The 22,703-nt window shown below is 37.4% G+C and overlaps 1 protein-coding gene across 1 annotated transcript; it reads right to left on the reverse strand.

Moving 5' to 3' along the window:
• Positions 1 to 604: 604 nt before the first annotated feature.
• Positions 605 to 22,274, reverse strand: ACTRT1 (actin related protein T1). The gene is given in 2 exon segments (XM_082446838.1): positions 605 to 13,540; positions 13,543 to 22,274. Coding segments are annotated over 2 exon segments (1,116 nt in total). The 5' UTR covers positions 13,982 to 22,274; the 3' UTR covers positions 605 to 12,863.
• Positions 22,275 to 22,703: the final 429 nt, after the last annotated feature.

The raw sequence follows: 22,703 nt of genomic DNA on the forward strand, positions 1-22,703 counted from the left end.
GTAGAATTTCAGGGTTGAAGAATGCAATATTTGTAATATTTCAAAGGAAAGAACCACTGGAAGTTGTTTATGAGCTTATTAGACACGATAGAGGAAATTATTAGTGAATTTGGGGAAAAAATAGCATTAGAAACAATCAAGTTGGAGACCAGAGGAGGGAAAAAGATTGTGAAAAAATGAACAGAAACTCAAGGAACTGTGGGATAATATCAAACATTCTGATATATGTGTAACTAGATTTTGAGAAGAGAAGAAGGAAATATCAGTGCCAAAATATTACATAAAGAACCAGTGGCCGGGTTTCCCTGGTGGCGCAGTGGTTGGGAGTCCGCCTGCCAGTGCAGGGGACGCGGGTTCGAGCCCTGGTCTGGGAGGATCCCACATGCCGCGGAGCAACTGGGCCCGTGAGCCACAACTACTGAGCCTGCGCGTCTGGAGCCTGTGCTCCGCAACAAGAGAGGCCGCGATAGTGAGAGGCCCGCGCACCGCGATGAAGAGTGGCCCCCGCTTGCCGCAACTAGAGAAAGCCCTTGCACAGAAACGAAGACCCAACACAGCTAAAAAAAATAATAAAATAAATAAATAAAAAAATTAAAAAAAAAAAAAAAAAAAAGAACCAGTGGCCAAAGTATTTCATATTTTATGAAAACTAATAAGCCAACAAACTGAATTACAGTAAACACAAAGAAAAATATACCAATACATCATAAAAATTTTTACAAAATCAATATCAAAAGGAAACCTTAAAAAAATCTGGATTGAGGAGGAACATATATACAGTGGAACAAAGATATAAATAACTGCAAATTTCCATCAGAAACGCTGAAATTCAGTAAACAATGGAGTAACAACTTCAAAGTACTTAATATAGAGGGATTATCTATTTTAGCTGTATTCAAACTGTTTATGTTCAGAATGTGTGTTCTGCTTCAGACTTAAGGTTGTGGTTCAAATGTCAATTTAGTTTATAAAATCTATGCAGTGGTATTCTATTCTATCCCACAAGTGTATTGCCCAGAACTAGAACTCCACCCCATAGTTTCCTCAGCACAAGCTTGGGAGTAAGATGGTCACCATCTCATAACTTCAAGTGAGGGATGGAATTCAGCATTTCACCCCTGGGCTTCTAGGATGAGGAGCAACAACTGATTACTTCATGGTAGGGATGAATGTCAGAGTTCAACCTACAGGCTCTATGTGGCAAGGGTGTCTCCTCATTACTGCAGAGAGGAGGTTGGAAATTAAAGTTCTGTTCACAGGCTCCAAGGAGGAAGGACACCATATTGTAACTGCATAAGAGGAGTTGGAAGACATGGACCTGCCCACTGACTCCAATTGATGCAGTGTTTTCTGTGGTGTCAGGGGTACAAAATTTTTGTGTTATTTGTCTCAAGAACAAGCAGGTTTGTTAAAAGCTTTTTTTTTTCTTGCTGTGCTACTCTTTTCTTGTCATTCAGCTAAAGATATCAAGCTTTACTTGGAGCTAGATTTTTAAAAATCTGTATCCACTGACATTTCCAAGCTACAGGTTTCTCGAGCACCAAAGCTGGGATATGTAGAAGGTGAGAAAAATTTAATTCACTCTCAAGGAATGTTTAGGTTTTTTTGGTAAGCAACTATATTTATAGCCACAATTCCACAGATGTGGTGAGGCATGTCATGGATTATAATTGAGCATGTTGGAGGGGGTAGGGAGGTATATAAATAACTTGTCTTTTAGTCTGTATAAGGCCAAGACCATGAAAAGTTACACAGGGATTTGATGGAGAATTGAGTATATAACTTATCTTTTAGTTGATATTTCTATACAATGAGAAGACATAGTGAGATCTGATGTAGAAGTCTTTGCATCACCAAGAGATGCTGGAATTTGAGATAGAAGCAGTAATTGGATGAAAATCTGGAGCTGCTTCCCTTAGAAAACATATTTTTTCTATGTTATATGAGTAAAAAAAAAAAGTGAAGGTGTTTCAGTGGCCATATTGGTGAACCATGGAAGATTGCTAGTTGTCCTCACTATCCTCTCTCTTATTCTTCCATAGGTATAGAATTCTCACTGGTAATATGGTCTCACACACACACACAAATTCTCCAGCTTCCCTTGCTGCTAACTGTAGCCATGTGACCAAATTCTGGACAGAATGAGCAAAATAGATGTGTTGAACCTATCACTCGAATCTTTAAAAGAAAGAAGAAAATATTATATTCCTTCTATTATGTTTTCTCACTTTCAGGAATGGGGATGATATATTGGGCACAAAAGCAGCCATTTTGATTCACAAGGTTCCAGGAAACCAATCTACAGCTTTGGTACCAGAGTGGTTTGGTTATAAGAATCCAATAGTAAAAACTGGATTCTGTAGTTGTATAACTCACTGACTGGAAAGCAATGGAAAAGGAAGGGACTACTGATTCCTACACCAACATGGATGGATTGCAAAAACATTATGCTGAGTCAATATCAGCCACTAAATAGTGCATAAAGTATGATTCCACTATTATGAAATTCGAGAATAGACAAATTATTCTACAGTGACAGAAACATATCAGTGCCTGGGACTAGGGATGTGGGAAAATAACTGTAACAGTCATGAAGGAATGCTCGGGGTAGGGGGGTGGAAATGCTCTACATCTTGATTGTGTTGGTGGCTACATGGATATATACATTTGTTATGTCATGGCAAACATTCGGTAAAACTGTGGTAGTACATTAAAAGCACACTGAGTATCAACCAAGTCTGTAGCTCTTGAACAAGGGTCAGCAAAATCTTTCTTGAAGGGCACACAGTAAATATTTTGGATTTATGGGACATACAGTCTTTCTCACAACTGCCCAACTTTGGCCATTTTAGAGCAAAATCGGTCATAGAAAATGTATAACTAATGGGCAAGGCAGTATTCCAATACAACTTTATTTATAAAAAGAGGCAGCTGGACTGCGTGCAGTAGTTGTCAACTCTTGCTTCAAAGGAAAATACTGAAAAAATACAGAATTCTGTTATATCTTGACTGCTGCTTATTTTTAGTGAATTTCTACAAAAGAGAAATCAATTCAATCTGGATTTTGTCTGCAAGCAGATATAAAAAATGAATACAGCTTTCCTAAGAAGACCCTCTGAGCCTACTGCCTATAATCTATATTTACTGAGACTCTCATACTTTGGGGCTTTGCACACTGAAAAATTTCAATGACTTATGTATCCTAATTTGAAGTGCTTGTAAAATGTGACTTCAAAGTGGCAGCTCTATTAGGAGTCAAGACTGTTGACACTTTCTCAAGTACCTCCCACTAAGTACTCTCCCAGTCAGTAAGAGCCAGAGCCTGCCAGTAACAGAACCAATGTTGAGCCACCAGTATGACATCATCCCTTAAGGAGTCCAAAAATCCACTTGATTACTAATTATTTTGAGTTCCACCCACCCGAGAAAATACAACATTTCATGGTGGCTGAGACTGACATGCATTCTGGAAATAGGTTTGCTTTTCTTACCAATAGTGTCTCATCTAGTACTACCATTTGAGGACACAGATATTAAGTGGTAACTAGCATGAGATTCTGTACAATATAACCATAGACCAAGGGAACCTTACAGAAAAGGAGATGTGATGGTGAGTACACACCCTTGGGATACACTAATCATATTGGGTTGGCCAAAACGTTCGTTCGGTTTTTTCTGTAAGATGCCTCTAGTAGCACTTAGTTGTCTTTAACTTCATTCGAGACAATTTTGTTAGATTATATTGTGACAGCTGTTATATCAGCGTGCATTTAAAAAAAATTATCAAAATTGATGAATTTTTGTGTAGCCATTTTAATATTGAAGATGGAAGGAAAAAAAGCAACATTTTTGGCACATTATGCTTTATTATTTCAAGAAAGGTAAAAACACAACTGAAACGCAAAAAAAGATTTGTGCAGTGTATGAAGAAGTTGCTGTGATTGATCAAATGTGTCAAAAGTGGTTTGTGAAGTTTCATGCTGGAGATTTCTCGCTGGACAATGCTCCACGGATGGGTAGACCAGTTGAAGTTGGTAGCGATCAAACCGAGACATTAATTGACAACAATCAATATTATACGATGTGGGAGATAGCCAACATACTCAAAATATCCAAATCAAGTGTTGAAAATCATGTGCACCAGCTTGGTTATGTTAATTGTTTTGATATTTGGGTTCCACATAAGTTAAGCAAAAAAAAAAACCTTCTTGACTGTATTTCTGCGTGTGATTCTCTGCCAAAACGTAATGAAAAAGTTTCGTTTTTAAAACAAATTGTGGGAACTTCCCTGGTGGCGCAGTGGTTAAGAGTCCACCTGCCAGTGCAGGGGACACGGTTTCGAGCCCTGGTCCGGGAATGTCCCACATGCCACAGAGCAACTAAGCCCGTGTGCCACAATTACTGAGCCCATGCACCACAACTACAGAAGCTCGTGTGCCTAGACCCCATGCTCCGCAACAAGAGAAGCCACCACAATGAGAAGCCTGCACACCACAACGAAGAGTAGCTCCCGCTCGCCACAACTAGAGAAAGCCCACGCTCAGCAACGAAGACCCAATGCAGCCAAAAAATAAATAATTAAAAAAAATTGTGACAGGAGATGAAAAGTGGATACTGTACAATAATGTGGAATAGAAGAGATCGTGGGGCAAGTGAAATGAACCACCACCAACCACACCAAAGGCCGGTCTTCATCCAAAGAAGGTGATGTTGTGTATATGGTGGGATTGGAAGGGAGTCCTCTATTATGAGCTCCTTCCAGAAAACCAAACAATTAATTCCAACAAGTCCTACTCCCAATTAGACCAACTGAAAGCAGCACTCGACGAAAAGCATCCAGAATTAGTCAACAGAAAATGCATAATCTTCCATCAGGATAACGCAAGACCACATGTTTCTTTGGTGACCAGGCAAAAACCGTTACAGCTTGGCTGGGAAGTTCTGACTCTTCTGCCGTATTCACCAGACATTGCACCTTCGGATTTCCACTGATTTCAGTCTTCACAAAATTCTTTTAATGGAAAAAATGTCAATTCCCTGGAAGACTGTAAAAGGAACCTTGAACAGTTCTCTGCTCAAAAAGATAAAAAGTTTTGGGAAGATGGAATTATGAAGTTGTCTGAAAAATGGCAGAAGGTAGTAAAACAAAAGGGTGAATACGTTGTTCAATAAAGTTCTTGGTGAAAATGAAAAATGTTGTCTTTTATTTTTACTTGAAAACCTAAGGCACATTTTGGCCAACCCAATATTACATACCATACCATGTAGAAGCAACCACCTTAATGGAGCATCAGAAAAACCTGTAGATGGCACAAATGAATTGCTGGTATGAAGATAATATCTAGTTAGGACAGGGCACTATCCTTTATTCGTCTTAATCCAATGGCCATTTTATAGGGCTGTATCACCAAGAGCTAGACCACTTGGTCCAGGGACCAAGGAGTGAAAGTAGGAGTGACCCCACTCATAAACATTCCCAGTAACTCACTTAGGGAATTTGAGCTTTCGGCAACATGCATACCCTATTGTGTCTAGAGATCTTGGTCCCCAGAATGGGGACACTTACACTAGGGTACAAATTAAGAAGGCCATTAAACTTAAATCTATGGCTTCTACCAGGTCACTTTGGAGTTCTAGTGCCAGATGGGCAAATACAAAACAGAGTTATTATGCTGGCAAGGGTAAATGGCCTTGATCATTATGAGTAGGTAGTGCTGCTGCTACAAAAATGTTTAACACTCAGGTCTTTTTTTTTAAACTCACATACCATGTTTTTTTCTCTAAATGAGCAAGAAACAGCAACCATGACCTGATAAGTACTGAGAGTCTGAGTCAAATCACCAAGCAAGTAAGGTAGACCAACAGAAATGCTAGCAAAAAGGGAAGGGAAAAACTAAATTGGGGGTGGAGGAGAGAGATGATGAACATCAATTATGGCCCTGCAACCAACTGAAGTGCTGAGTACTATAGTTTGTACTATGAGTCCCCTTTTTGAAAATTTTCCCAGAAATAATAACCAACCTATACATCCTGGAGATGTGCCTGGATGGAGTAAAGTTATTTTGAGAAATAAATGGTTCTGAGTGGTACAAGGAGTGAAACGTAGTGGATGCAATTGGTACCCCTAGAATTTCCCTTTATTGGGTAGTGCGCCCCTCCCCCATCCTCTGTGAGCATTGGTTGATAACAACTCATATTTCCTACAAACAAGAAATGGGGTACACGGAAATTACTTGTACCAGAGACAGCCCCACAGGGGCCGGCTCGGTTTCGCTAGTACCTACGGTGCAATGCTAAATTAAATTGGTCATATCAGGAATCCTTGATTTTTTCACGTTTTAACATAAATATTTTAATGTTTCACACGTTTGCAACATGTTTGATGTAGGCTTGTGGGTAATATTAATAACTTTATGGTAATACCTCTTTTGTTTTAGATAATTTTTATCATGAATGAAGTTTATTACACTCAAATGCTCTAATTTTGCCATCTATTGAAATGTAGTGAATTGCATCCATATGTTTACAAATGGTATAACAAACTTGCATTTCAGGAGTAAACCAAAACTGAACTTGAAAAATTAACCTTTTCACACACTGAAGAATTTGGTATGTTCATATTTTGCTAATGAAATTTGCATCTATGTTTATGAGTGTGATATGAATTTTTCTTTAATATATGGCCTATGATTGGTTATTATTTAAAAGTTATATTGTATTCATATAATGGGTTAGCATTTGTTCTTTATTCAATATTATTAAAGAATTTGCATAAAAAATGAAAATTTGAAATTGTGAATAAATGATAGAAAGTAACCTAGACAAATATGTAGACATAATACTTTATGTCAAGATTTTTAAATAATTTTGTAATTTTTACACTAGGTAGGAATTTCTATTTTTATGATATAGTTTAGATAAATTTATATTTGTGGGATTAAGTGTAAAGTTATTTGTAATATTGAAACTGAGCAGGACCCTGTGGGGCCCTTCTGGGCACAAAAGCCTTTCTGTGTCCCTTATTTTTCATTTGTAGGGAATAGGCTTCCTTCATCCTCCTTGAACTTCCCTGAGTTCCAAAGTGCAGATTCAAGCTGTTGCTAGTCAGGGAAGGGAGGGAATGCAGAAACAAATGAGGAGCAGTCAAGAGAAACTAGTGCATATTTACAATAGCCAGGACATGGAAGCAACCTAAGTGTCCATTGACAGATGAATGGATAAAGAAGATGTGGCACATATATACAATGGAATACTACTTTCCATAAAAAGAAATGAAATTGAGTTATTTGTAGTGAGATGGATGGACCTAGAATCTGTCATACAGAGTGAAGTAAGCAAGAAAAACAAATACCGTATGCTAACACATATATATATGGAATCTAAAAAAAAATGGTTCTGAAGAACCTAGGGGCAGGACAGGAATAAAGATGCAGATGTAGAGAATGGACTTAAGGACACGGGGAGGGGGAGGGGTAAGCTGGGACGAAGTGAGAGAGTGGCATGGACATATATACACTACCAAATGTAAAATAGATAGCTAGTGGGAAGCAGCCGCATAGCACAGGGAGATCAGCTTGGTGCTTTGTGACTACCTAGAGGGGTGGGATAGAGAGGGTGGGAGGGAGATGCAAGAGGGAGGGGATATGGGGATATATGTATACATATAGCTGATTCACTCTGTTATACAGCAGAAACTAACACAACTTTGTAAAGCAATTATACTCCAATAAAGATGTTTAAAAATATAAATAAATAAAAAAGAGAGAGAGACAATAGTGCAGGCTTGGGGCAAGGTCCTGGTTCCTCCTCAACAGATATACATAACACTATCTTTGAGGTTTTCTGCAGGAACTAAGGCCCCCACCCAGGTGAAGGATGGTAACTTCATGCTGAGCACAAGATTCCTGGAACATCACCCTGTTACCTCACCATCAACCAATCAAAGGTCAAACCCCCTGCAGTCTTCACCCCAAATGTTGCCTCATCAGCATTTACAAAGAATTTTTATTCTTCATAATTTTAAACTTGTTTATTGTTAATTTCAATTAATAATTCCATAGGTATGTCTATTTATTTTGACCTTATAAAGAATCAAGTCCTTGTTTATTCTCTTTATTTTATCCTTGTTTTATATCTCAATAATTTCTGATTTCCTATTTTTTAAATTTACTGTTCTAAATTTTTGGGTTTATTCTACTTGCTTTTGAAACCGAGCAGGACCCTGTGGGGTTCTCCTGGGCATAAAAGCCTTTCTGTGTCCCCTGTTTCTTGTTTGTAGGAAATGGTTTCTTTCAGCTTCCTTGACCTTCCCTGAGTCCCAAAGGGCAGATTCAAACAGTTGTTAATCAGGGAAGGGGGGAAATGCAGAAACAATGGAGGAGCAGTCAAAAAACAATAGTGCAGCCTTGGGGAGGGGTCCTGGTTCTTCCTCAAGAAATATAAATAACAATATTTTTGAGCTCTTCTACACAACTAAGGCCCCCACCCAGGTGGAGGATGGCAACTTCAGGCTAAACACAAGATTCCTGGAGCACCACCCTGCTACCTCCCCACCAACCAATCAGACAAAAGTCACACACCCTGCAGCCCTCACCCCAAATTCTGCCTATAAAAACTTTTCCCCCAAAACCATCAAGGAGTTCAGGGTTTTTGACCACGAGCCACCCATTCTCCTTGCTTGCCCTGCAATAAACCTTTCTCTGCTCCAAATTCTGACGTTTCAGTTTATTTGGCTTCACCGTGCATCAGTTTATTTGGCCTCACTAGTTGTGGCGCACGGGTGCACGGTCACTTAATCCCAAATGACCTCAGTTTGGCAACACTTTTTCTAACTTCAAAACTGGATATTTAGCTCTCTGATATTCAACCTTCTTTTTTACTTATATAAGCATTTAATACTCTACATTTCTTACTAATTAATTCCAGCATTAGCAGCATTCCATCTCTTAATATCTAATATTTTATCATTCACTTTTAATTACCTTATAATTTTTATTACAATTTCTTCTTTGACACATTGGTATTTTAGAAATGCCTTTTAATATTTCCAATTGCAGTTGTTATTTATGTTTTTCATTATTTTTTTACAGATTTATAGGAGTTCCTTCCGTTTCTATATCTATATATATATATTCTAAATTTAATTAATATTTCTTTCTGAGAAATGCAAGTATATTCAGATTTTTAGCTCCAACCTGTTTCCATGATTTATGTCCTTTTGTACTACAGAATTTTCATTCTTTTTATTATGTTGATATTGATACTATGAATTTGTACAGTCAGTATTTTTAAATTTACCTCTGAGTTCACCATTATTTAATGTTCATTATTTCTTAGTACACCATATGTATCTTTTTCTGGGATTATTTATTTATTTATTTTTATTAATTTATTTAATTTATTTATTTTATTTGTGGCTGCGTTAGGCCTTCGTTGCTGCCCATGGGCTTTCTCTAGTTGCGGTGAGTGGGGGCTGCTCTTCATTGTGGTGTGTGGGCTTCTCATTGTGGTGGCTTCTCTTGTTGTAGAGCACAGGCTCTAGGCATGCAGGATTCAGTAGTTGTGGCACACGGGCTCAGTAGTTGTGGCTCGCAGGCTCTAGAGTTCAGGCTCAGTAGTTGTGGTGCACGGGCTTAGTTGCTCTGCGGCATGTGGGATCTTCCCAGACCAGGGCTTGAACCCGAGTCCCCTGCATTGGCAGGCAGATTCTTTTTTTAAAACTTATTTATTTATTTATTTATTTTTGGCTGTGTTGGGTCTTCATTGTTGCACTTGGGCTTTTTCTAGTTGCAGCGAGTGGGGGCTACTCTTCATTGTGGTGCACGTGCTTCTCATTGCGGTGGCTTCTCTTGTTGCAGAGCATGGGCTCGTGGCACATGGGCTCAGTAGTTGTGGCTCATGGGCTCTAGAGCACAGGCTCAGTAGTTGTGGCACATGGGCTTAGTTGCTCCATGGCATGTGGGATCTTCCCGGACCAGGGCTTGAACCCGTGTCCCCTGCATTGGCAGGCAGATTCTTAACCACTGCGCCTCCAGGGAAGTCCTGGCAGGCTGATTCTTAACCACTGAGCCACCAGGGATGTCCCATTGGGATTATTTTTATATGCCCTCAAATAATCATATAAAATTTCCTTTAGTGATGGACTATTGAGAGTAAACACATTCAGTTATTTTCAGAAAGTATTTTTACCATCTTTCTTGGAATGGTTTTCCTGGGTATATAATTCTAGTTTGACAGTATATTTTCCTAGCTCTTTGAAGGTATAATTCTACTGTCTTCTGGTTCCATTGTGGTTTTGCTAAGTTATCTGTAAGCAGAAGTATGATATTCAACCAGATATCTCAAATAAATATAAAAATATAATACCTGATTTAGAGTGATTTTTATTGAATATTAGATAATTTTCATTTTCATGGCTGTGTTGTAAAACAAGCTATCAATATGACACCCCGAATATGTAGCTGGAAAGATATGTGGAAAATAGAATTCCTTGTTTTTTTTAGACAAATGGTTTCATTTCATTCAGGATGACTTTTTTTTAGTATAGTTCTTTCTTTTTGATTTGCTCCCACTCCCACTCTTCTTTCCACCAGTACTACGTTTTATTCCATTCTTCTCCACCAACCTGTGTAACCCAGAAACTGATTCCCTCTAAAACCAAGTTCCTCTGCAGAGTTCCTGATTAACCTCTCTATCCAAAACATTATTCCCTTACTTGTCCGTACCTGCCCTGCTCAAGATAGAGGATTATTAAGGAAAAGGGGGGATTGAAACAAAGCAGGACCCTGTGTGCCCTCCCAGGTACAAATCCTTTCTGTGTCCCCCCTTTTCTTGTTTGTAGGGAAAAGGCTTTAGCCTCTTAGACCTTCCCTGAGTTTCAAAGGGCAGATTCAAGCAGTTGATAATTAGGGAAGGGAGGGAATGGAGAAACAAAGGAGGAGCAGTCAGGAAACAATAGTGCAGCCTTGGGGCAGGGTCCTGGCTCCTCCTCAAAGGATATGCATAGCAGTATCTTTGAGTTCTTCTGTAAGAACTAAGGCCCGCAGCCAGGTGGAGGATGATAACTTTGGCTGAGCACAAGATTCCTGGAACATCACCCTGCTACCTCACCACCAACCAATCAGAAGAAAGTCACACACCCTGAAGCCCTTACACTAAATTCTGCCTATAAAAACTTCTCCCCAAAAGCCATCAGGGAGTTCGGTTTTTGTGAGCATGAGCCACCAGTTCTCCTGGCTCGGCCCTGAAATAAACCTTTCTCTGCTCCAAACTCTGATGTTTCAGTTTGCTTGGCCTCACTGCCTCGGGCACATGAACTGGTGTTCCACAACAACCCACATGGTATGTAACCTTCTGTACTTTTTTCCAAGTGCTTATAATCATGTAAAAAAGCATATTCATTTATATATGTACATAAAAATGTGCATAGACATACATATGTATGGGAAAGTGCCACTGTTTTGTTTACCATAAAAATAGATTGTACTACAAAGACTTCTCTGAATTTTCCATTTCTATCTTGATAATATTTTGGGAAAATAAAACTAAGCTAATGAAGAAAAAATGTATGCATAATTTATTCAACAATTTCTTTACTGATGATCATTACATATTTTCAGTCTTTTTCCCCTAACAAAATGAGGCTATAAATATCCTTGAAAGTAAAACAAAGCAAACAAAAAATAAAATAAGAATGATCACTCCTGGGTATATATCTGAAAAAACCAAAACACTAATTCGAAAAGATACATGCACTCCAATGTTCATAGCAGCATTATTTACAATTGCCAAGATACGGAAGCAAACTAAGTGTCCATCAACAGATGAACGGATGAAGAAGATGTGGTATATATACATAGTGAGATACTACTCAGCCATAAAAAAAGAACAAAATTTTGCCATTTGCAGCAAACTACTGAATATAACAAAAGAGAAGCAGACTCACAGATATAGAGAACTAGTGGTTACCAGTGGGGAGAGGGAATGAGGAAGGGGCAAGGTAGGGGTAAGGGAACAAGAGGTACAAACTATTAGGTGGAGAATAAACTACAAGGATATTTTGTACAATGCAAAGAATATAGCCAATATTTTATAATAAGTATAAATGGAGTATAAACTTTAAAAATTGTGAATCACTATATTGTACACCTGTAACATATAATATTGCAAAGCAACCATACTTCAGTTAAAAATTAGAGATGTTGATTCTTAATACTCCAACTGGGAATAGGGGCCCTCAGCTTAGAGATCCTTAAACAAATAGTGATTTCTCTCCTGATCTCTCTCTACATCTCTCCTCTTTGACAAGGAAGGACAACGGCTCTTATTTAGCTGCCTAACAGTAGAGAGCCCTATTGTGCTAATTAAGAACCACTTGACTGAAAGGGTCAGTTGAGCCCTAAGAGCTGGGTCGCATTCCTTCTTCTACTTAATTCTCCTCCCTCCCCACATTTTCCCTGGTAATTCTGTCTCTCCTTCACACTAGATCTATCAAAAAAATCTAAGACACTTGATTGAAATGAAGGTTCTAGGGACCTTCTAGGCATGAGGCTCAAGTACCTGTTTTTACTACAAACCCTGCAAGTGGACACAGCTGTAATACATAACCCAAGGATTTATTAGGAGAAAACAACTGAATAGGTCCCTGAGACAGGAAGGTTGGACTAGAATCACTTAAAAAGATTCACTACCTGGATGAAAAATTACTCTGGTGCTACCAAAAATGAACTGAAACCCAAAATGCCATATCACTTTTACTGAATACATGCTGAAGCCCAAGGGAAAATGTCACCTTCCACCAGGGCTCCTATGATCTGACAATTCAAGCTGTCCCCTGTGCTCTGAATCCTTTAAAAGCATCTTCTCTAGGCAACATATGTCCCAAACTCCATGAAATCCGCAGAAGTGATCCACATCTGCTTGAAACTGCTCAGAGAGGTCACGATGGATGCACCTATCCATTTAGAGAAACATCCATCAGGAGAAGCGGTGATCTTGATGGGAGTTCCTCTGAAGGCCAGCTGTTCCAGTTCTTTCATAAGTCTTTTCTCAAGCCCAGGGAAGAGAGTGGTGCCCCCAGACAGCACAATTTCTGCAAAAAGATTTTTCTGGATGTCGGTGTCACACTTCATAATGCTGCTGGAGACCATTTTTGATAGTCCTGGGTTGTGGACACCCAGCTGGTCAGGTGCAAAAAGAATCTCAGGTACCTGGTACAGCTGATCCCCAAGGTGGATGACATTTCCATCTGGTAGTTTGTATTCTCTCAGGACCTCCTCTGGCTTCTTACAAAGTTCTTTCTCTGGCTCTAAGGCCACATAGCACAGCGCCTCTTTTATGTCATCCACTAAGACCTTGTTGAGTATGCAAGGGTAATTACACCCACTAGCCAGGAGGAGTCGGGTGAGGTGCTCTGTGATGTCTCTCCCTGCCACATAGAGTTTGGTGATGGCATGAGGAAGCGAGTAACCCTCAAAAATGGGGACAGTGCAAGTGATCCCATTACCACTGTCCACCACTAAGCCCGTGACAGAAGCAGAGTACAGAGTGCTACGACCACGTGGTTGGACAGGTAGAAGGCAGGCACACTGAAGGTCTCAAACATCACTTTTGCTGTCTTCTCTCGAGTCTCCCTTGGGTTCAAGGAGGGCTCAGTCATGAGCACAGGTTGTCGACAGGGTTTTACTCCCAGCTCCCACTCAAAAAGATACTTCCAGAGTTTTTCCATGTCATCCCATCTTGTTACCAGTCCACGTTCAATGGGATAGTGCAAATGCAAGGCTCCATACTTGAACAGGGCTTTTCCCCCCACAGTGTAATTTTTCCGATTGGCTTCTGGTAAGGCCATGTTGAATTTAGGATGCCCCGTGACAGAACTGATGACATGACGGGGCCCAGTCTCTCCAGACATGCCTACTTTGCAGAGTCCTGATCCACTGTCAAAAATTACAGCTGGAGTATCTAATGCATATGGGTTAAACATGTCTGCAGCATGCTCTTCTGACCTTCACCAAAATAAAGAAAGAACATGGCCACTTTGTGAGATAATAGGTACCTCTGGAAGTTTAACAGCCACAGGATTCCAAAGTTCTTAGGTTGTCACTAAAGCAGAGCTAGCAGGCTGTCCCCTAACCCCATCCTCAACCCATGAATACTATCCCTTTTCAAGCAGCACAGGGCCTGCTGAGGCAATTTCAGTGACGACTGCTCACTATGTAATAAAGTAGCCTAGGCAACAATTGTTCTCAGAGAGCATCAGAGGATGTTTAAGGGGTGGGGTCTCTGAGCCACCAGTACCCCTAGCTTGGTGAGACTTGAAACAGAGGAAGGCAAACCATACGTCTGAACAGCTTTTGGTAAGTCTGTGAACATGAAGCAAAGGCCTAGGCTTAGAATCTAATGAAGCGGCCCAGCTGTGAGGTTGTCCCAGAAAGCTGACTTCTATACTCAGCTGAGCTGCTGTTTGTGGGATGACAATTATACCCTTTCCTTTGCTAAGGGAAGGAACTAATCACCAGACACAGGTTCAGATTGGAGTAAAGATGCCAATAATCCACTTCCAGAGGTGGTCAGAACACCCTTTCTTTTATTCCCCCTTATATTTGTTTTGTTTTAAAACAGCTTTGTTGAGATAAATTTCATATACAATACATTCACCCATTTATATAGTACATTTCCATGAATTTCAATATATTCAACTATGTACAAACATTACAAAAGTCAAGTTTAGAACATTTTCTTTACTTCAAAAAGAAACCCTGCACCCTTTAGCAATCACCCTCTTCGGGCCATCCTCATGAGCCCTAAACTCCACTAATAATATTTTTTTTTGTCTCTATAGACTTACCACTTCTGCATTTTTCATTTAAATAGAATTATATATGTGACCTTTCATGTCTGGCTTCCTTCATTTAGCATACTTTATTCAAAGTTCTTCCATTTGAATATAACTCTTTTTTTTTTTTACCTATTCTACAAGATAACGTTTTTCGCAGTATTTATTTATAATCCTTATTTATTTCTGTAAGGTTGGTAGTAATATCCCCTTTACTTTTTTGAACTTTTAAGAGAACTGTCTTTTGGTTTCATTGATTTCTCTATTGTTTTTCTATTCTCTATTTCAATAATTCCTGCATATTTTTTAATCATCTTATTCCTTTTTTAAAAAATGTATTTTATTTATTTATTTTTGGCTGTGTTGGCTCTTTGTTGCTGCACGCAGGCTTTCTCTAGTTGCAGCAAGTGGGGGCTATTTTTCGTTGTGGTGCACGGGCTTCTCACTGCAGTGAGTTTGGGAGTGTTCCTTCCTCTGCATTTTTTTGGAATAATTACAGAAGGAAAGGTGTTAACTCTTCTCTATATATTTGGTAGAATTCACCTGTGAAGCCATCTGGTCCTGGACTTTTGTTTGTTGGAAATTTTTAAATCACAGTTTCAAGTTCAGTACTTGTGATTGGTCTATTCATATTTTCTGTTTCTTCCTGGTTCAGTCTTTGGAGATTGTACCTCTCTAAGAATTTGTCCAATTCTTCTAGGTTGTCCATTTTATTGGCAGATAGTTGCTTACAGTAGTCTCTTAAGAGCTTTTGTATTTCTGTGGTGTTGTTTGTAACTTCTCCTTTTCCATTTCTCATTTTATTGATTGGGGCTCTCTCCCTTTTTTTCTGAGTCTGGCTAAAGGTTTATCAATTTGGTTTATCTTTTCAAAGAACAAGCTTTTGGTTTCATTGATCTTTTCTATTGTTTTCTTAGTCTCTATTTCATTTATTTCTGCTGTGATCTTTATTATTTCTTTCCTTCTAGTAACTTTGGGTCTTGTTTGTTGAATAAATATTTTTTTCTGCTTTATATTTATTTTTTTCATTAGTCAATTGATGTCTTTCATAAATTCAAGAAGGTTCTTAGGTAATTTTTCTCAATATTGTTTTTTCCCATTTTCTCTCTATAGTATTCATATTAACCATACTTGAACTTCAATTTAATTCTCAATTTAATTTTATCTATTGCAGTTGCAGCCTCTTTCTATGTTACTTTCTGTGTAACTTCTGTTTTCACTTCATTAATGTCTGTGTAGCAGTGTAAATTTACAATGATCACATCAACTGTATGTCTAATATTATTTTACTTCCAATATCAATAATCATTTATCATTTCTATCTAAAAGTTTTTTCTTTCCTTTCCAAAACTGCTTCATCATTTTCAGTGGTCACTTATTCATTTGTCACACATTTAAATATTGACTTAATTTACTTAAACATATCATGTTTTTATTTCATATACTGTAGCATACAATTGAAAATTATGCAGTGTTTTAGGCCGAATGCTGGGATTTATCTTCTGATTCTAACTGACTCTTGCTTATTTAGACATGAGTCTTAACATTCTAGTGATATTTTTATTATAAAATAATGTTCTTGGCCTTTCATCTGTAAAAATTCTTTGAGGTCTATATTTAATGTGAATTACACTAGAGAGAATGTGCTACTATAAAGGATCAGTTTAAACTAAAATTTTGACTCTGGGATTTATAAGCCATGTAGGTGCACTGAATCCTGTTCCTACCTCTATAAGTGTAGAATATGTTTAGGACTTCTTAGGATAAGTTGTTCTACTCCAAAACCAGTATTCCCATCAATTTTCATAAGCCTTTCAGTGTTCAGTACCTACTCATGATAGTAATTTACTTCACTTTATTCTTTTCACTCTAAATATGGAAGATTACAGTTATTAGTTTTACCCAACTAAAGGAATCTTTTCCCAATAATTATCTGTCTGCTACGTTAACTGAATAGATACATCAGTGGCCACACATGAAAAGAATGTAGACTTTACAGAACTTTTGTAATAAAAATCACTAAACAACCAGTAACAACAACACAATCAGCAAAGAGTGACCAAAAAAAAACACCTTAAAGTGGAGAAAGAATCTGATTTCCATAGCTGCCACGTTGTAATATTAAATATGAAGAGATAAAAAGGCAAGCCACAGACGTGGAGAGAATGTTTGTAAAACACGTGGCTGATAAAGGACTGTTATCCAAGATATTCAAAGAACTCTGAAAACTCAACAGTAAGAAAACCACCTGATTAAGAAAAGCAACAAAGACCTTAACAGACATCTCACCAAAGATATACAGATGGCAAATAGTGTATAAAAAATGCCCACATCATGTCATCATGGAAATGCAAATTAAAGCAACATGAGATACCACTACACACCTGTTAGAATGGCCACAATCCAGAACACTGGCAACACAAAATGATCGTGAGAATATGGAGCAACAGGAACTCTCATTTACTGCTGGTGGGAATGAAAAATGATACAGAAAGTTTGACAGTTTGGTAGTTATTTTTACAAAACTAAACACACTCTTATGAAATCCAGCAATCTTGCTCCTTGGTATTTATCAAAGAGAAATGAAAACTTGTGTTCACACAAAAACCTGCACATAGATATTTAGAGCAGCTTTATTTATAACTGCCAAAATGTGGAAAGAACCAAGATGTTCTTCAGTAGGTGACTGGATAAATACATTATGTTACATCCAATCAATGGAATAGTTTTCAAGGCTAAAAATAAATGAGCTGTCAAGTCATGAAAAGACATGGAGAAAACTTATGTGCATATTACTAAGTGAAAGAAGCTGATCTGAAAAGGCTACATATTGTATGATTCCAACTATATGACATTCTGGAAAAGGCAAAACTATGGAGGCAATAAAAAATAAAAAGATCAGTGGTTTCCAGGGGTGTGGGGGAGAGGTGGGGGAGGTATGTCTAGGCAGAGCACAGAGGATTTTTAGGCCAGTGAAAATCCTGAAACTTTAAATCTGTTGAAGAGTAAATTTCAATTTGTCCCTTCCTTCAGTCCTTGGCAACCACCATTCTACTTTCTGCTCCTCTGAGTGTGACTATTTTAGATACCTCATGTAGGTGGAATCATGCAATAATGGTCCTTCTGCAAATGGCTTATTTCACTGAGCATAATGTCCCCAAGGTTCATCCATGCTGTAACATATGGCAATATTTCTTTCATTTTAAGGCTGAAGAACATTTATTGTGTTGGTATACAATATTTTCTTTATCCACTCATCTGCTTATAGATATTTAGGTTGTTTCCAACTCTTGAAAATTGTGAATAGTGCGGCAATAAACATGGGAGCATAAATATCTCTTCAAGATTCTACTTTAAATTATTTCGGGTAAATACCAAGAAGTGGGAAAATGTATCATACGGTAGCTATAGTTTTAAGTTCATAAGGAAACTCCATACTGCTTTCCATCACAGCTGCACCATTTTATATTCCCATCAAAAATGTAGCAAGGTTCCAATTTTCCCACATTTTTATTCCCACTTATTAAATTTTGGTTTTTGCTGCCTGTGTTTTTAGTGTCATATCCAAAAAATCATTGCCCAGACCAATAACATGAAGCTTTCCCCTATATTTTCTTCTAGGAGTTTTACCGTTTCAGGTCTTTTAAGAATTTAATCCATATTGAGTTTGATTTTTTGTGTACGGGTAAGATAAGTGTTCAGTTTCATTCTTTTACATGTGGATATCCAGTTGTTGCAGCACCATTTTCTGAAGAGACAATCCTTTCTACATTGTGTGATCTTGGCACCTTTGTCAAAGATCAGTTGTCCATATATATGTGGGTTTATTTATGGCCTCTCTATTCTGTTCCATTTTGTCTGTCTTCATGCCAGTATCATGCTGTTTTATTACTGTAGCTTTTTAATAAATTTTGAAATCAGAAAGTGTGATACCTCCAACTTTGTTTTTCTTGCTCAAGATTGCTTTGGCTATTTGGAGTCCTTTGTAGTTCCATATGAACATTAGAATTGCCTTTTATATTTCTGTAAAAAACACCAGTGGAATCTTAATACCTATTTTACTGAAGCTATAGATCACTTTGGGTAGAATGGACATTTTTAACAATATAAAGTCTTCTAGTCCAGGAAACAAGCTGTCTTTCCATTTACTTGTGTCTTCTTTATTTTCTTTTTCAATATTTCCTAGTTTTCAGTGTATAAGTCTTTTACCTCTTTAGTTAATTCCTAAGTATTTCATTATTTTTGATGCTAATATAAATGAGTTGTTTTCTTAATTTCTTTACTGGATAGTTTACAATGAGAATATAGAATTGCAATTGATTTTGGTATGTTGATTTTGTATTCTCAAATTCTCTGTATTTGTTTATTAGTCTAACAGTTATTTTGTGGAGTCTTTAAGGTTTTCAACATATAAGAGCATGTCATCAGAACAGAGATAATTTTATTTTTTCCTTTTCAATTTGGATGCCTTTTATTTCTTTTTCTTGCCTAATTGTTATGTGTAGGACTTCCAGTACTATGCTGAAGAGGAATGGTGTGAATGAACATCTTTGTCTTGTTCCTCATCTTAGAGGGAAAGCTTTCAATCTTTCACCACTGAGTATGATGTTAGATCTGGGTATGTTACATATGGCCTTTATTATGTTAAGGCATGTTTCTTCTTTTCCCAATTTACTGAGAGTTTTTACAATGAAAGATGTTGTATTTTTTCAGATGCTTTTTCTGCATCTATTGTGATGATCACATAATTTTTGTCTTTCATTCTATTAATGTGGTGTATCACATTTATTGATTTTGATATGTTGAGCCACGCTTGTATCACAGGGATAAATCCCACTTGATCATGGTGTATGATCCTTTTAATGTGATATTGAATTCTTTTTGGTAGTATTTTGTTGAGAATTTTGGCATCTATATTCATCAGGAATATTGGCCTGTAATTTTCTTTTCTTGTAGTGTTCTTAGCCATCCTATTTTATTTGGTATTAGGGTAATGCTGGCCTCATAAAATGCATTTGAGAGTTTATCCTCCTCTTCAGTTTTTTGGAAGAGATTGAGGAAAAATGGCATTCATTCTTTTTTTTTTAATGTTTGGTAAAACTCACCCATGAAGCCATGTAATCCTGGGCTTTTCTTTCTTCGGAGGTTTTTGATTACTGATTCAATTTCCTTACTTGTAATTGTTCTGTTCAGATTCTCTATTTATTCATGACTCGGACTTGGTAGGTAATATGTTTCTAGGAATCTATCCTTTTTTTTTAGGTTGTCCAATTCATTGGCATATAAGTGTTCATAGTATTACCTTATGAACCTTTGTATTTGTATTATATTAGTTGCAATGTCTCCTCTTTCATTTATAGTTCTATTTATTTGAGTTCCTCTTTTTTCTTGGTAACTATAGCTAAAAGTTTGCCAATTTTGTTTATACTCTCAAAAAACCAACTCAGTTTTTTGGATCATTTCCATTGTTTTTATATTCTCTATTTCATTAATTTTTGCCCTGAGCTTTGTTATATCTTTCTTCTAATTTTGAGCTTAGTTTGTTTTCGTTTTTCTGGCTTCTTAAGGTCTAAACTTAGGTTATTTATTTGAGGTATTTTTTTTGAATAGGCATTTATTGCTACAAATTTTCCTATTGGTACTTCTTTTGTTGCATACCATAATTTTTGACACGTGTTTCCATTTTGGTTTGTTTCAAGATTTTGTTTTATTTCCCTTTTGATTGCTTTCTTTGACTCATTGGCTGTTCTGGAGTGTGTTGCTTAATTTCCACATATTTGTGAGTTTTCCAGTTTCCCCCCTGTTATCGATTTCTAGTTTTGTACCACTGTGGTCAGAAAAAAATAATTGGTATGATTTAAATGTTTTCAAACTTGCTAAGACTTGTTTTGTGACCTAATATATGGTATATTCTAGAGAATGTTCCCTGTGTACTTGAGAAGAACGTACATTCTGCTGCTGTTGGATGGAATGTTCTATATGTCTATTAGGTCCTTTTGGTCTAAACTATAGTCCAAGTCCAATGTTTCCTTATTGATTTTCTGTCTATATGATCTATCCATTGTTGAAAGTGGGGTATTGATGTCCACTAATATTAATATATTATTGTTGATTATTATTTTCTTCAGCTCTGTTAGTATTTCCTTAATATATTTAGGTGCTCTGACATTGGTTCTGTATATATTTACAGTTGTTTTATACTCTTGAGGAAATGATCACTTTATCACTATATAATGACTCTCTTTGTCTCTTGTTACATTCTTTTGACTTAAACTATATTTTGTCAGGAAAGTATAGTTACCCCTGCTTTCTTTTACTTTCCTTTTGTGTGGAATATCTTTTTCTATCCCTTCACTTTAAGCTTATATGTGCCCTTAAACTGAAGTGAGTCTTGTAGGTATCATATAGTTGGGTCTTATTTTATTGTTATTCATTCAGCCACCCTATGCCTTTTGATTGGATAATTTAGTTTATTTACGTTTAAAGTAATTGTTGGTAGTTAAGGACTTACTATTGCCACCTTGTTACTTGGTTTCTGGATGTTTTAAAATTCCTTTGTTTAAATTATCCCCTCTTACTCTGTTCCTTTGTGAATTGATGATTTTCCATAATGGTATACTTTTATTCCCTTCTCTTTATCTTGAATTCATCTACTATAGGTTTATGTTTTTTGGTTACCCTGAGGTTTGCTTGAAACATCTTATTGATATAACATGCTATTTTAAGCTAATAAAAACTTAGTTTCATTTGCATATAAAAACTCTACCCTTTTGCTCCCTCCTCATATGTTATGTTTTTGATTTCACATTTTACATCTTTTATACTGTGTATTTTATGGTTATTTTGAATTCTCTGCCTGGTAAATCCTGTATCTACATATGATTAGGCTCAGTTTCTGGAGATTAATCTTATTTCTTTTGGGGGGATACATTTCCCCATTCTTAATTTTCCTTCACTCTTTGTATTGATATCTGCCCACTGAAGAAAACATCCAATTCTCCCAGTGTTCACGGACTGGCCTTGTACAGGAGGAGACTCTCACCAATCAGTCTGGTCAGAGATTCTGGGGGCCTCTTAAAACTTTGTACTAGTTCAAACTGCCATCATTGTCCTTAGTGACCCCCTGCCATGTAAAGTATTTTGATCCCATCAGTGGTCTGAGATGGGTGAGACAAAATCCAGTTCCCTAGGTAGCCTCTAGACTGTCAGAGTATTGGATGTGTGATCCAACTCTTTACCTCACCAGAGAGAAGCAGAATCTGATGTTTTTACCCACTCACTCTGTGCTGAGCTGGAAGAAGTGACTATGATAAGTACTTGTGTGCTAACCCAAACAACTGCCTTTGTTCTCAGTGGTTCTCAGGTGTCTAGAGTATGCCAGATCCTGTCAGTGCTCTGAGACAGGTAAGACAGAAGCCAGTACCTTTGGAAGCCTTAGAAAAATCTGGGCTTCATTTTTTGAAAAATTTTTCATTTTGCCCCTTTTTCCCGGAGGGGGAAAAGGGGCAAACTTTTCCCCCTCCGGGAAAAAGCCAAAGCTGAGGGTTTCCTTCCAATAATATGGCACTATGCCAAAGGAAAGGATTCTGGTGAGAGGGTATCTTGCATTTTCCTACCAGCTTCAATGTGGCTGGTTTCATGTTTACCCCAAATGCAGGAGCCTTTCAACTAGTTTCTGGATTTCTCACAAAATGAATTTGTCCATGTATTCTTGTTGAATTAGTATATCCACATGGGGAATAAGGGTCCAAGGCTTTCTATTCTACCACCTTTCTGATGTCACCCTCTCAGCTGTATTTCTATGCAATAGCAATGAACAATATAAAAATAAAATTTTAAATATTTCATTTATAATAGCATCAAAGAGAAT

This window comes from Balaenoptera physalus (genome assembly GCF_965194825.1).
Source record: "Balaenoptera physalus genome assembly, chromosome: X".
Taxonomy (NCBI): domain Eukaryota; kingdom Metazoa; phylum Chordata; class Mammalia; order Artiodactyla; family Balaenopteridae; genus Balaenoptera; species Balaenoptera physalus.